General features: G+C 50.8%; 2 protein-coding genes across 4 annotated transcripts; both read right to left on the bottom strand.

Annotated features, from left to right (window-relative positions):
* Nucleotides 1-3793: 3793 nt before the first annotated feature.
* Apoc2 (apolipoprotein C2) lies at nucleotides 3794-7914 on the bottom strand. Its single transcript, XM_013125414.3, has 4 exons — nucleotides 7834-7914; nucleotides 4621-4700; nucleotides 4326-4485; nucleotides 3794-4050 (listed from the first exon to the last, which is right to left on the bottom strand). The coding sequence occupies exons 2-4, from the start codon at nucleotides 4673-4675 to the stop codon at nucleotides 3963-3965; spliced, it is 303 nt and encodes a 100-aa protein (XP_012980868.1). The 5' UTR covers nucleotides 4676-4700; nucleotides 7834-7914; the 3' UTR covers nucleotides 3794-3962.
* Nucleotides 7915-9202: 1288 nt separating this feature from the next.
* Nucleotides 9203-13702, bottom strand: Apoc4 (apolipoprotein C4). Of its 3 annotated transcripts, none has more exons than XM_005086319.4 (3): nucleotides 13546-13702; nucleotides 9909-10041; nucleotides 9203-9418 (listed from the first exon to the last, which is right to left on the bottom strand). In XM_005086319.4, exons 1-3 carry the CDS (start codon nucleotides 13619-13621, stop codon nucleotides 9253-9255), a joined length of 375 nt encoding a protein of 124 aa, XP_005086376.1. In that variant the 5' UTR covers nucleotides 13622-13702; the 3' UTR covers nucleotides 9203-9252. The 3 variants fall into 3 exon arrangements, with proteins under 3 accessions (XP_005086376.1, XP_040590421.1, XP_040590420.1); XM_040734487.1 differs by having other exon boundaries at nucleotides 13550-13702; XM_040734486.1 differs by lacking the exon at nucleotides 13546-13702 and adding an exon at nucleotides 11689-12019.
* Nucleotides 13703-15489: the final 1787 nt, after the last annotated feature.

The raw sequence follows: 15489 nt of genomic DNA, 5'->3' as shown, positions 1-15489 counted from the left end.
GCGCACGCCTTTAATCCCAGCACTCGAGAGGCAGAGGCAGGAGGATCTCTGTGAGTTCAAGACCAGCCTGGTCTACAAGAGCGAGTTCCAGGACAGCCTCCAAAGCCACAGAGAAACCCTGTCTCGAAAAAAACAAAACAAAAAAGGAAGTGAGTGTGTTGGCGAACGACTTTAATCCCAGCACTTGGAAGGCAGAAGCAGGCAAATCTCTTGAGTTCAAGACCAGCCTGGGCTACATAGCTACACCTATTACAAGCAGTTGTGAACTGCCAAACTAGAGGGCTGGGAACTGAACGCTGGTCAGATGGAAGCAAAGCCTCTTAATTGCTAAGACATCTCTCCAGCCCCGCTAAAAAAATTTAAAGATTATTTTATGTCTTGACATATGGTTGCAAACCGTCTGCGCACTTAGTGCCTTTGGAGGCCAGAAGAGGGCGCCAGGTCCCCTGGGACTGGAGTCAGGCCACGTGGATGCTGGGAATGGAACCCAGGTGCTCTGGAAGAACAGCTGAGCCATCTCTGCAGCCCCAACCAAAACATCTTTACTATAAAGGACTGGAGAGATGGCTCAAAGGTTAAGAGCACTGGCTGCTCTTCCAGAGATCCCGAGTTCAATTCCCAGCAATTACATGATGGCTCCCAACCATCTGTAATGAGATCTTGTGCCCCCTTCTGGCCTGTAGGGATGCATGCAGACAGAACACTGTATGCATAATAAGTAAGTAAGTAAGCATCAACCGTTTACTCCCTGCTTACCCTCCTGTCCTTTAGATCCTAGCTATGTGGTAGTGCCTCTTCCTCCAGGAAGCCCTCCAGGCACCTATGCCTACTGAGAGTCGATACTCTCACTATTGAGTGTGTCTATCTGCATTGCACAGGCCGGACCTGGGATTACTGTGGTCACTGATGTTGTCCCCAGCTCTGAGAGATCGTCAATGAATTAAAAAAACAAACAAGAAAGAAAAAAAAACAAGCTCTCTGGGTGCAGAAGGTGACTTACCTAAGGGTCCACAATGGCAAGAAAAAAACGCTAGAAGTACAGATGAGCCAAGCAGTGGTGGCCACGCCTTTAATCCCAGCACTCGGGACACAGAGGCGATCGGAGAGAAACCCTGTCTTGAAACACCACCCCCTCCTCCCTCCAGCCGCAAAAAAACGTGTACAGATGAAGCTGGGTGGCGGTGGCACACTCCTTCACTCCCAACACTCAGGAGGTAGTGGCGTGCGGGTGGAGGCTGGAGCCTTGGTTGGCTCAGTAGTCAAGAGCGTTGGACGCTCCTCTGCCAGAGAAGCCACACAGCAGTTCACAGGCATCTGTAGTGACAGCCATAGAGAACCTGATGTTCTCAGCTGACCTCCTTGGCTGCCAGGCATTCACACACATGCAGGCAAAACTCTCAAACACACAAAATTAAATGTAAAGTTTTGTAATGTTCCGATGAGGACTAAAGAGTGTAGTGGTTGTCTAACACGAATAACACCCTGGATAGTACCCAGCATTGCATAAAGCCAGGCGTTTTGAACACCTTTAATCCCAGGCAGAGGCAAGTGAGTTCAAAGCCAGTCTGGTCTACAGCGCAATTTCCATGACAAAGGCTACACACACACACACAAAAAAAAAACCTGCTCCAAAAAAGCAAACAAACAAGCACCCAGGCTTTTGTTGTTGAGACAAGCTCTCACTGTGTTGTGGAGGCTGGCCAGAAATTGTCACAAACTGAGATTACAGGTCTCTGTACTCAGCGTCCATCCGATTCATAACTTTTTAAGTGGATCACAGAACGACTCATTCTGCCCACCATTAGGGGGCACCCGACTCCACCAGGAACTGTGTTTAAGACTCAAGACAGGCCCATCCCATCTTCTAAGTGTTCAGGAGACAGGACTCCAGATCCAGAGTCCTAAGTCTGAGGGAGGAGACATCTAGGCTTCTGATCACTCAGTTCTTAGAGAGGCAGAATCTGGGAGCCTGGAGAGTGGGGTCCTAAACGGAGGTGGCTGTGGATCTGGAAAAGAAAGGAATTTGGGGGTGGCACCGAAATTGGCTGAGAGCAGAACTGGCCTGGGCAGTGGTTCCTTTTGGCTTGAGTCTGTGGGAAACGCTGGACAGAGCGGGAATTGTTACCCCTGCGTCGTCTCCCCCTCCCAGGCACCCCCAGGGTTTGGCAGCCTCAGTTCTTCCCAGGCCCTGGGGACTTGGGAGCCTTCCACCACCCCTCCTTCCCAGTCCTGGTTTTTACTGGACTCACAGCTGCCCAGCCTCAGGACCTGGGAAAATTGCCCCGGGGAATCGAAAGACTGGCTGTGGGTTATTGCCGAACAGATTAAGGGAAATCCAGGCCATGGGTCCCCTCTATGGGGCACAGGTGTGAGGGGTGTGGACCTGTCCTCAAGTCCACCAGGAGGGGGAGGTGGGAGGACCTTGGCCGCCTGTTAGACACTAGTGTGGAGAGACGAAACAAAAGAAGTACATGACAAGGTTATAACCATAAAAATGGTTTCATCCGTTGGCATGTTCTGTTTTTCAAGACAGGGTTTCCCTTTTAACAGCCCTGGCTGTCCTGGAACTCACCCGGATTCACAGAGATCCCCCTGTCTCTGCCCCCTGAGTGCTGGGATTAAAGGTGTGCACCACCACCGCCTGGCCAGCCCTGAACTGTTATCATGGAGTGTATATACGATGGTGTGTGTGTGTGTGAGTGAGTGTGCACCTGCCACAAACGGCATACGCGTGGAGGCCAGAAGTCAGCTCTGTGGAATGGGTCTACTCTCCCAACTCGATTCTGGGGATGGACTGCCTGTGTGCTCTGAGCCACCTAGCCAGCCCTGTTTTTGTTCGCCTGTTTGACTTTGGTTTTGAAATAGGGTCTCATGTACCCCAGGCGGGTTTGAAACTCACTATATAGTGGAGAATAATCTTGAAGTCCTGATTTCCCGGCCTCCACTTCAGGACTCGGGAGTATTGTAAACGCAGGCTCCAACTGCTACATCTGGATGGGGGGGCAGGGGAGGTTAAAATTATTTGTTTGTTATTTTAAAATTTCGTGTGTATATGTATGTGTGTATGTGTATGTATATGTGTATGTGTCTGTGTGTGTGTTGTTTGTATGTTTGTTTTGAGACAGATCTTACACTGCCACCTAAGCTGGCCTCGGAAGTCCTGCTGCAAATTTAAAAAAAAAAAAAAAGGAGTGTGGTAGTGCTCGCCTTCCTCCTTCTTTTTTTTTTTTTTTTTTTTTTTTTTTTTTGGTTTTTCGAGACAGGGTTTCTCTGTGGCTTTGGAGGCTGTCCTGGAACTCGCTTGGTAGTCTAGGCTGGTCTCGAACTCACAGAGATCCACCTGCCTCTGCCTCCCAAGTGCTGGGATTAAAGGCGCCTTCCTCCTTCTTAGTACTTGTTCCGCAGAGGCAGGAGCATCTCTGTGAGTTCAAGGCCAGTCTGGTCTACAGAGCGAGTTCTAGGACAGCCAAAGCTATGGAGAGAGACCCTGTCTAAAAAACTAAATAAATAAATACAATTTAAAAAGAAAACTAAAATTCACTCTGTAGCCCAGGACCTAGAGTTGCTATTGTCCTTCTGTCTCAGGTCTCAAGTGCTAGGTTTGCAAGTTCAAACCCAGATGTCTGACTAATATTCCAGTGGGCCAGGTTTGGAGTTAAAGCCCCAGACATGGAATGTAGGATGCTAACCATAAAACCACACTCACCAAATACTGGCTAGATTCCAAAGACCCTCCATCTAGGCTCTGAGAGCCTCAGGGAAAACAAAACACAACACAAAAGCCACACCAAAGTCAATGAACTGGGACTGATTTATTCCTTCATTGAAAGAGTTCAATCTAGAGGCAGAAGAAGACAAGAGCTGCTGCGACAGGGGAATGAGGACCATCCTGGCCAGGTGATGAGAATGAAGAGATCCAGGGCCCGGGTCTCCCGTCCCCTAACCTCGGGGTTTGCGCGGCATTACTCGCCCTTTAGCAGAGTAAAAAGCTGGTCGGTAAAAATGCCCGCATACGTGCTCATGGCCGCCGAGCTTTTGCTGTACATGTCCCTGGAGAGAAAGCACAAGGGGGTTGGAGGGCGAGCCTGGAAACTGGAGCCCTGGGTCTGGGGGATGGGAAGGACCCCTTGGTATGAGGGAGGAGGGCTGGGCACGGTCCTGTAGGCCAGAGAGAGCAAGGTTTAGGCCGGGACCCGTGCATCTGAGGGAGGAGGCTGGTTCCTAGGACTGGGGTAGGAGAGGCAGAGCTTGGACTCCGGTGTCTAAGGCAGATGGATGAGGCCTAGACCCTGTGTCTGAGGGAGTCTCCCCTGGGCAGAACCCACCTGAGCTTCTCATCCACACTGGTCAGGTACGCTTTCTGGTACAGGTCTTGGGCAGCTGCCTTAGCCGTGTCCCAGTAACTGGAAAGGGACTCCTGCACCTTGCCAAGCAGAGCTGAGCTGCCCGAATCATCTTGCTGGAGCGACTGGGCCCCTTGGACCTCTGTGGGAAACACAAGGTGACGGTTATATGGCAGGCCCTGAGGAGAGCTTTGGGTGACGAGGAGGAAGAGAAGTGGCAGAGGAAGGAGAAAAGATGCTCACCCAGCCCTCACCACCGCCTTGCAGCCCCACTCACCGAATCCCAGCACCAGCAGGACAAGGAAGACAGCCAGGATGAAGCGAGAGCTCATGTTGTCTGTGACCTGCGGCGCGGCGCTGAGGACAGAGTCCTGTTAGACAGTGGGCAGTGTGTTCCCAGGCCCTGTTCTCTGGGGGGTGGGCAGGGACCCTGCTCTGTCCCTACTCCTGCCCAATAAGGACTTTAAACGAAGCCTGTTGATAATTCAGGTGAGGTATCGACTGGAATTCTACTGTAGAAGTTTCGGGGTGCAGAGAAGATCCAAGCTCTCACTATGTAGCCCTGGTGCTCACTATGTAGACCAGGCTGGCCTTGAACTCACATAGTCACCTGCCTTGGCCTCTCAAGTGCTGGGGGTTGATGGTGTGTGTGTGTGTGTGTCTGTGTGTGTGTGTCTGTGTGTGTGTGTGTATGAAGCCAGGCATGGTGGCATATGATTTTAGTCCCAACACTTGAGAAGCAGAGGCAGGTGAGTTCCAGGACAGCCAGAGCTATATGGAATGAGGCCCTATCTGGGGGAAAACAAAACAAAATAATAATAATATAACTGTATATAGCCGGGCGTTGGTGGCGCATGCCTTTAATCCCAGCACTCAGGAGGCAGAGGCAGGCGGATGTCTGTGAGTTCGAGGCCAGCCTGGTCTACAAGAGCTAGTTCCAGGACAGCCTCCAAAGCCACAGAGAAACACTGTCTCGAAAAAAAACAAAAAAAAACTGTATATAAGTGTTTTGCAAGTACATATATATAATTGCATGCAGTACAGAGTGTATATGTAGAGCCTGAAGAGGCCAGAAAAAGAATTAGATCCCCTGAAACTGGAGTTAGAGAGTTTTCTGAGCCACCACGTGGGTGCCGTGAACCAAACCCAGGTCTCCTGCAAGAGCAGCCAGTGCTCTTAACCACTGAGCCATCCCTCCACCCCACCCCCATTTCTTTTTAACACAAGGTCTCACATAGCCCAGGCTGGCCTCAAATTGACTAAGTACACTAGGATGACCTTAAACACTATGGTGATCCTCCTGCCTCTGCCTCTAAAGTGTTTCGATCACTGGTGTGTGCCGCCACACCCAGTTTTGTGATTTACTGGTAACTGAACCTAGGACCCTGAGCATATCAGGCAAGTGCACTATCCACTGAGCTAAAGTCCAGCTTTGCACTCTAGAATCTGACAGTTTCTTCCTGATTCTTCCTCTTCTTACAAGAAAACAAAAATAAAGCCGGGCAGCGGTGGCACATGCCTTTAATCCCAGCACTGCCGAGGGAGAGACAGGGAGACCTGTGTGAGTTCAAGGCCAGCCTGGTCTATAGAGCGAGTTCCAGGACAGTCTCCAAAGCTACATAGAGAAATTTGCCTTGAAAAATGAAGAAAGAAAGGAAGGAAGAAGGAAAGAGAGAGAAAGGGAGAAAAAGAGAGAGGGGGAAGAAAGGAAGGGAGGAAGGAAGGAAGGGAACGAAAACAAAACAAAAATAAAAAACCAAAATATTTCTAAGTAGATCATGCTGGCATTGAACTCACAGCAATCCCCTGCATCTGGAGTGCTGAGGTTACTGTCATGTACCACAGTGTCAGAGAACATTTATTTGGTTGGTTTTTGGAGACAGGGTTTCTCGGTGGCTTTGGAGGCTGTCCTGGAACTCGCTCTTGTAGACCAGGCCGGTCTCGAACTCAAAGAGATCCAACTGCCTCTGCCTCCAGAGTGCTGGGATTAAAGGCATGTGCCGCCAATGCCTGGCAACACTTTTTTTTCAAGTAGAGGAGATGCCACTCAGAACCTTCTACATGCTACTGAGACCCAGACAAGGAAACTGAGAAACATCTCTCCATTCATTCGTTCACACACGCAGGAAAGCTGTTGTGAGGCCTAAACAGCCCTGAATTAGTAGGAAATATAAATAAACCCTTTTAAAACAAACAAACAAATTCTTGCTAAACCCTTGAGAATGAGACTGGGGATTCTGTGAGGATGGTTCCGTGGGTAAGGGCATCTGCCGCTAAACCTGAGGACCTGAGTTCAATCCCTGGAACTCACACAGTGGAGGGAGAGAACCAATTCCTGCACATTGTTCTCTGACCTCAACAGGAGCACACATACACAAAACAATACAATTAAAACATAAGGAAATCGGGAGGCAGAGGCAGGCAGATCTCTGTGAGTTCGAGGCCAGCCTGGTCTACAGAGTGAGTTCCAGGACAGCCTCCAAAACAATGCAGAGAAACCCTGTTTCGAAAAACCAAAATAATAATAATAATAATAATAAATAAGGAAATTAGTTGGGTGGTGGCAGAGGCAGGCAGTCTTTTTACTTATATTTATGTGTATGAATGTTTCGAAACCAGCCTGGTCCACATAGAGAGTTCCAGGACAGCCACAGCAGTTACACAGAGAAAACCTGTCTCAAAAAAGAAGAAAGAAGGAAGGAAGGAAGGAAGGAAGGAAGGAAGGAAGGAAGGAAGGAAGAAAGAAAGAAAGAAAGAAAGAAAGAAGGAAGGAGGAAGGAAGAGAGAGAGAGAAGGGGGACAGGGTAGAAAGAGTCCCTGGGACAGAGTTCACACCAGCACCTGTGACTCTAATGTCCTCCGTTCCTTGAGCTTCCCTCCGGGTCTTGTCACCTGTCCTCTCCCGTCTCCTGAGGTTTATATACAACCAGGGCACAAAGTCATCACCCACACTCTGGGAATGGAAAACCAACCGAGACTGCCCGAAATCAGGGCTGGAGAGATGGCTCAGTGGTTAAGAGCACTGGCTGTTCTTCCAGAAGACCGGAGTTCAATTCCCAGCACCTACACAGCGGCTCACAACTGTCTGTAAATCCAGTCCCAGGGGATCCAATGTTCTCTTCTTCAGAGAGCCAAGTCTACACCGACATACATGTAGGCAAAAACATTCATACACATAAATATAAGTAAAAAGAAATTTTAAAAAAGGTAGAGGTAGAGATTAAACCTGGGAAAAGAGCCAAGCTAAACAAATAGACTTCTCCATGGCTTTAGTCAGGCACACCAGAACATGCCTGACCAGGCTGAGGCAGGAGGATCAAAAGTCCAAGGTTACCCTGGGCTACATAGTGAGACCTGGTCTCAAATAAAATAAAATAAAAATCATTCCATTCCCTGATTCCTGGACAGACCTCTAACAAGGTGACGTCTTTTTAGGGGACCTTTGCCCCTCCCCGATGTTTCTGCCTCCCGCCCCCTGCCCCTCTCTTACCTGAATATAACGGGCAGGTTGGGACTGTCCTCGCTAACTCCAGTGGGCTGGCAGGCTTTATAGGTTTGGAGGGCCCCCTCCCTCCATATCAGTTAGCTCCTCTGTCCTAGGCCAAAGTCCTGGCCAACAGAGCCGCTGAGGGGGTGGGGTGGCAGGGTTGGAAGGGCAGTGGCCAGCGACATTCCCTGCCAACTCAAACCACAGGGAAGCCCCGTTTTGAAAAAGCTACCCATAAACTGGGCAGAGCTGTGACCCCAAGCTCCCTCAGAAGGCTGAGGCAGGGGGATCATGAATTCAGAGTGAGCGCAAGAACCAAGCCGGGCATTGGTGGCGCACGCCTTTAATCCCAGCACTCGGGAGGTAGAGACAGGGGGATCTCTGTGAGTCTGAGGCCAGCCTGGTGTGCAGAGCGAGTTCCAGGACAGCCTCCAAAGCTACAGAGAGAAACCCGAAAAACAAAACAGAACATAAAAAAACCACTGGACAACATACCAAGATTTTATCTGAAAACAAAAGGGCTGTGACTCTGTTTTATTCACACAGGGTCTCATGTAGCCCAGGCTACCCTGGAACTCTCTGTGTGGCTGAGGCTGGTCTTGAGGTGCAGGGATCACAGGTTTGTAGCATCATGCCCAGCTTGAAATGAAAAGTAAAGCCAGTCGGGGCAACATGATAAGTTCCAGGACAGCCAGTCTAATATATATATGAAGGTAAAAAGAATTCTGGGAAGCTGGCTCGTCATGGAAAGGAGATTGCTACCAAGACCAACGCCCTGGCTGTCCTGGAACTCGATCTGTAAACCAGGCTGGCCTCAGACTCACAGAGATCCACCTGTGTCTGCCTCCCGAGTGCTGGGATTAAAGGCATGGGACACTACCACCCAGCATAAACATAATTTTTAAAAGTGGGCTGGGGATGTGGCTTGGCGATCGGCACTTACCTGGCATGTGTGAGGCCCTAGGTTCAATTCCTAGAACCTCCCCCACAGCCTCCTCCCAAAAGAAAGAGAGAAAACCCCTGCTTCCTGGGGGGAGATGGTTGGGCGTGGTAAAGGGGATTTTGGATTTGGGGAACCCACTTAGATAGGGGTTTAAGATCTGCATGGTCTAAGAATCGAGGGGATGTGTTTCCTCTGACCCATGTGGACCTTTAACCTCCGGGATCTGAGCAGGCACCCGGAAGTCTCCTGCTGACTTCAAGCCGGAACCGTTTTGAGAGGGGGACTTGTCACCTTGTCCCCTTCCCCTAATGCTTTCCTAGTGTCCTTTCCTGTCAGGTGACAGGTGACGGCTTTTCCACTTATTAACTCCTAGATATGACGAGGAGTGACCTCTGGCCTCAAGAGGAGCTACTCAGCGGGTGACACAGATTAAGAACAAACAGCTTTATTGCAGGTGCCCAGGGGAGGTGTGTGGCACTTTAACCCTGAGTCCCATCCCTGCAGAGCAACCGGGGACACAGGCTGTGGGTCTTGTTCAGGAGCTGATCTCTGGAGCTTTGCAGCCAGGCCTGAGTGCGGGGACCCAGGTCTTTCAAATGGTCTTCATAGTAGGTCTGCACAAAGCCCTGGACAGCCCCGGGGCCCCTGTGTGAAGGGGACATCTTAGTTGACACCCTAGAGGCCACCGGCGTATGACCCATTTACTTCTGATCTTCTTCAGCCTCAAGACTCCAGAGTCTTAAGCCTCCTCCCTCAGACCCAGGGTCCAGGCCCAGCCTCCTCCCTCAGACCCAGGGTCCAGGCCCAGCCTCCTCCCTCAGACCCAGGGCTCCAGCCCCAGCCTCCTCCCTCAGACCAGGGTCCAGGCCCAGCCTCCTCCCTCGGACCCAGGGGTGCAGGCCCAGCCTCCTCCCTCAGACCAGGGTCCAGGCCCAGCCTCCTCCCTCAGACCCAGGGCTCCAGGCCCAGCCTCCTCCCTCAGACCCAGGGTCCAGGCCCAGCCTCCTCCCTCAGACCCAGGGTCCAGGCCCAGCCTCCTCCCTCAGACCCAGGGTCCAGGCCCAGCCTCCTCCCTCAGACCAGGGTCAGCCGCTGGCTCTCTTTCCTCTAACTCTGAGTACCAGAGCTCTCTCACCAGAACCACTGCCATCTGTCTCTGGTCCTGGTCACCAGTGGCTGCACCATCTCCATCACCCTGGCCCTTACCAGGCTCCAGCGGCTGTTCTCAGGGCTGGGCGTGGGGACCAGGCTTTCTGGAGTCACGGGTGCTGGGGGAAATCACAGACCCGCTTGAGTGGGTCAGGGTCCCAGAAGCCCGTTCCCCTCTCCCTGCGTGTTACTCCTGAGGACAGGCGTAACTCACCTTTGGACCAAGACACCCACGCCACCCACAGTCACAGGCCACACCTGACTTCCCCTGCCTTTGACTCAGTTTCCCATCCTGTAGAAAGGGGCACGATGACTTCGTATTTGAGGGAGGGGCGAGGGAACAGGAAACCGCCTTGTGCCTGGCATGCCCTTGCCCGTCCCTGGCCACCAGCTTGGTTTATTGACCCCTGACCCTGTCGCCTTCTCTCCCACCATCCGGTCATCTCCCCTTTGCCACCACTGCTCCCTCCCTTGGCTCGCTGTCTCCTGAGCCTTCCTTGCCCGGTCTCTACCTCCCCACGTGGTACCTGTCTCCTCTAACCCTAACCCTACTGCCCAAGGATGGCCCCTGGTTCGGAACAGCCCCTGCCTGCCAGGTCTTCCCACAAAACTGGCAGCTACAGCCTCCAGGCACCTAGAAGGAAAAGCCCACTTTAATTCATCATCTATCATGGACAATGGTAGATGCCCATTGTCCCCCAGCTGCCCCCCAGATTTGCTTTCAGTCCCTCTGGGTCACAATTCTCCTACACACACACACACACACACACACACACACACACACACACACACACACTTTTTGTTTGTTTGTTTTTAGAGACAGGGTTCCTCCATGGCTTTGGAGGCTGTCCTGAAACTCGCTCTGTAGACCAGGCTGGCCTCGAACTCACAGAGATCCACCTGCCTCTGCCTCCCTAGTGCTGGGATTAAAGGCGTGCGCCACCAACACCCAGTGCTTGTGGGGTTTTTTTGTTTTAACTTTTTTTTTTTAAGATTTGTTTAATATGTATACAGTGTTCTGCCTGCATGTATCTCTGCAGGCCGGAAAGAGGGCACCAGATCTCATGACAGATGGTTGTGAGCCACCATGTGGTTGCTGGAAACTGAACTCAGGACTTCTGGAAGAACAGCTAATGCTGAGCTATCTCTCCAGTCCCTAACTTGTTTTGTTTTGTTTTGTGTTTTTGAGACAGGGTTTCTCTGTGTAGCCCTGGCTGTTCTGGAACTCACTTTGTAGACCAGGCTGGCCTCAAAGTCACACAGATCCACTTGCCTCTGCCTCCTAAGTGCTGGGAGATTAAAGATGTGCACCACCATGCCCGACCTGTTTTACCATTTTTTGAAGACTTATTTTCATTACGTGTGTGTCCCCGTCTGTATGAGTGTGGAAGAGAGCGCAGTGCATACGGAGGTCAAAGGCGCCAGATCCCCTGAAGCTGGGCTTCTATGCAGTTGGGAGCCTGGGAACCGAACCCCAGGCCTCTGCAAGAGCAGTACAACGTGTCTTTAACCACTGGGCCATCCCCCAGCCTCTAATGTGTTTGTTTGCTTGCTTGTTTGCTTTAAAGACAGGTCTCTTGTTTCCTGGCTGGCCTCCTAGAGCCGAGGATAACTTCTGACCTGCTGAGCAGAATTCCCAAACCTGCTGAGTCTCTTGACCTCCAAAGCAGTGTGTGTTCCCATCCTAGCTCACGCAGCGCTAAGGCTGGAACTCAGGGCTTCCTGTGTGCTAGCTAAGTACCCTACCAACTAAAACACATCCTCACCTTGCCCTGCAAGGCTAGCCTTGAACTCCTGATCCCCCTGCCTCCACCTCCCAAGAGCTGGGGTTCCAGACACTTGGCCACACATGCAGTCTTGTACCAAGACACTTCTGTCACCTGCTGTCATAAGCCTCACCTATGACTTCACCAGCCCAAGACCCGCCTTCCCACCCTGTGAAAGAGACACTGAGTTAAGCAGATGAGGAGCACACAGGGAAGATTCTGGAAGGCCATCAGCACCGCCTATGGGAGAAGCATGTGCATTTGTGTTTATTTCATGTGCATTTGTGTTTATTTCATGTGCATTTGTGTCTATTTCATGTGCATTGGTGTCTATTTCATGTGCATTGGTGTTTGCCCTGCGTGCATGTCTGTGTGAGGGCGTCAGATCTTGGAGTTACAGACAGTTGTGAGCCACCATGTGGCTGCTGGGAATTGAACCCAGGACCTCTGGAAGAGCAGTCAGTGCTCTTAACTTCTGAATCATCTCTCCAGCCCCAAAAATGTATACTTTAAGACACGATCTCAAGCCGGGCGTTGGTGGCGCACGCCTTTAATCCCAGCACTGGGGAGGCAGAGGCAGGTGGATCTCTGTAAGTTCGAGGCCAGCCTGGACTACCAAGCGAGTTCCAGGACAGCCTCCAAAGCCACAGAGAAACCCTGTCTCGAAAAACCAAAAAAAAAAAAAAAAAGCAAGACACGATCTCACTGTTTAACCCTGACTCACCTGGAACTCATTGTGTAGACCAGACTGGCCTCAAACTCACAGTGCCATCACCACCTAGAAGCTATGTATGAACACACAGACAGAAATAGCCTCCGCTGTAGCCACACACTTAGAACTTCTCATACATGTTCCCCATAGAGAGCCACAAACACACATGTCCATCCTTGCACACCTGTGATTCTAGTACTTAGGAGGTAGAATCAAAAGGATCAGGAGTTCAAGGCTAGCCTGGGCTACCTGAGACCCTGTCTCAGAACAAAACAAAAAACTTGAGAACAAAAAAAAAAAATCACAAAGCCGGGCGTTGGTGGCGCACGCCTTTAATCCCAGCACTCGGGAGGCAGAGGCAGGTGGATCTCTGTGAGTTCGAGGCCAGCCTTGTCTACAGAGTGAGTTCCAGGACAGCCTCCAAAGCCACAGAGAAACCCTGTCTCGAAAAAACCAAAAAAAAAAAAAAAATCACAAATAAACAGTATTAGACAGCAACAACAAAAAGCATACTGGTGTCGCCCCTAGTACGACATGTACGTTTGTCACAGCTTCAGCTGTGACCGAGCCACTAAGGACAAGGCTTTGCTGGGAGTGTTCTTGTCCTGGATGCACGAGGCCCTGGGTTTGATGCCCATCACCACAGAAAGCAGGTGTGGTGGACCATGCCTGCAGTCTGAGCACCTCAGGATGGAGGCAGGGAGTTAGCAAGTCAGAATCATCCTTAGCTATAGCTGGAGTTCAAAGCCAGCCCCGGACTACATGAAACCAAGTCTCCAAAGAACAAAACAAAACAGTCTGTGGCCGGGCGTTGGTGGCGCACGCCTTTAATCCCAGCACTCAGGAGGCAGAGGCAGGCGGATCTCTGTGAGTTCGAGGCCAGGCTGGACCGACAGCCTCCAAAACAATACAGAGAAACCCTGTCTCGTAAAAAAACAAAAAACAAAAAAACAAAAAAAAAAAACCAGTCTGTTGTAGAATATTTGCCTGGCATCTGAAGGCCCTGTGTTCCATCCGAGTGTGTGTGTGTGTGTGTGTGTGTGTGTGTGTGTGTGTGTGTGACACTCGTCTGACATGGCTACTGACCCACCCCACTTGATGAAGCCACAGTCACGCCCCACTCCAGCAAGCCCCCCACTCCTCACCTACAAGGCAGGCCAGGAGTAGCACGGAGAGGCAGAGCGAGGGCAGGGCCTGCAGCCTGCATCCCAGGAGGGACATTTCTGGGGACTTGATCGCTCTGTCCCTCTGTCCCTCTGTGCTCCACTCTGCTAGGAAGAGACCTCACTCGGTCACCTCTCCACTCCTCTTGGCAGAACTTCAAAGAGATGGGGCTGGTGACGCTGACAGTCAAAGGCCGTGTCCACCCTCGCCTGCCCCCCCTTCCTGCCCTCCCAGGCGGCTGGCTGACAGATTGAAATCGTGTCTCCACCAGATCTTTCCTGGACTCTGTTTCTCCCTTTGGGAATTGAGGCCACGATCTCAATTGGTGTGTGCGTGGCTGGTGGGGAAGGGTGTGGTTCATTTTGTTTTATTCTGAGACAGGGTCTCATGTAGCCCAGGCTAGCCTGGAACTCAATATATCACCAAGAATGATGGAGAATTCTTATCCTTCCGCCTCCAATTCCCAGATGTTGGGGTTACAGGCATGTGCCACCACGGCTTTCCTTTGTAATTTTTCCTTTTTCCTTTTTGGTTTTTCAAGACAGGGTTCCTCTGTGGCTTTGGAGGCTGTCCTGGAACTTGCTCTGTAGACCAGGCTGGTCTTGAATTCACAAAGAACCGCCTGCCTCTGCCTCCCGAGTGCTGGGAATAAAAGCGTGCCCGGCCCTCCTTTGCATTTTTTAAAAAAATAATTTAACTTTATGTGTGTTGGTGTGAAGAGGCCAGATCCCTTAGAACTGGAGCTACAGATAGCTGTGAGCTGCCATGTGGGTGCTGGGAATTGAACCCAGGTCCTCTGGAAGAACAGCCAGGGCTCTTAACCGCTGAGCCATCTCTCCAGGTTCTCTCCCCTTTGTACTTTTTATTTTGTAACAAGGTCTCCCTAAGCAACCCAAGCAGACCTTGGAATAGTGGTCCTTCTGCCTCAGAGTCTGGAATAGCTGTGATTAAAGGCCTTCATCCATGTCTGGCTTGGGTTTTAAGTTCTTTTAGTTAACTTTTTTGTGCTTGGTTTTTCCAGGCAGGGTTTCTCTGTGTAGCCCTGGCTGTTCTGGAACTCACTCTATAGACCAGGCTGACCTCAAACTCAGAGATCCGCCTGACTCTACCTCCTGAATGCTGGGATTAAAGGCGGGTACCACCACTGTCTGGCAATGTTTTTAAAGTATATTTTTAATTATGTGTGTGTGTGTCTGTCTGTGTCCTGTGTTGGGGTCTGTGCATGTTGGTGTGTGAGTGCAGCGCCCACAGAGGTGTCAGATTCCCCGGGAACGGGACGTGAGCTGCCTGATGTGGGTGCTGGGATTGAATCAGGTCCTCTGGAGAATACCTTTCATCACTAAGCCATCCCAGTAACCCTTAATCGCTTTTAGTTATGTTTATTCTTGTGTGTGTGTGTGTTCATGCCTGGTGTGTGTGTGTCTGTGGGTGTGTATGTTCATGCCTGGTGTGTGTGTGTCTGTGGGTGTGTATGTATGTGGCGTGGGTGTGTGTCTGTGTCTGTGGATGTGTATGTATGTAGGATGTGTGTATATGTTGCCTGTGTGTATGTCTGTGGATGTGAATATATGTGGTGTGTATGTGTGTCTATGTATGTATATGTATGTAGGATGTGTGTGTCTGTGTATGTATGTTGTGTGTCTCTGTGTATATACCTTGTGTGTGTGTGTGTGTGTCTGTGGGTGTGTATGTATGTGGTGTGGGTATGTGTCTATGTCTGTGGATGTGGTGTGTGTGTGTCTATGTATGTGTATGTATGTTGGATGTGTGTGTGTCTCTGTGTATGTACGTTGTGTGTGTGTGTGTGTGTTTGTAGATGTGTATGTATGCGGTGTGTGTGTCTGTGGAGATCACAGGAAAACTTCAGCTTTAAGGAGTGGGTTCTCCTCCTACCATGTGACCCTAAGGACCTCACTTGAGCACTT

The sequence above is a fragment of the Mesocricetus auratus genome, unplaced genomic scaffold (genome assembly GCF_017639785.1).
Source record: "Mesocricetus auratus isolate SY011 unplaced genomic scaffold, BCM_Maur_2.0 Super-Scaffold_100038, whole genome shotgun sequence".
Classification (NCBI taxonomy): domain Eukaryota; kingdom Metazoa; phylum Chordata; class Mammalia; order Rodentia; family Cricetidae; genus Mesocricetus; species Mesocricetus auratus.
The sequence above is the reverse complement of the archived record's forward strand: the minus strand, read 5'-3'. Positions and strand labels throughout refer to the sequence as shown.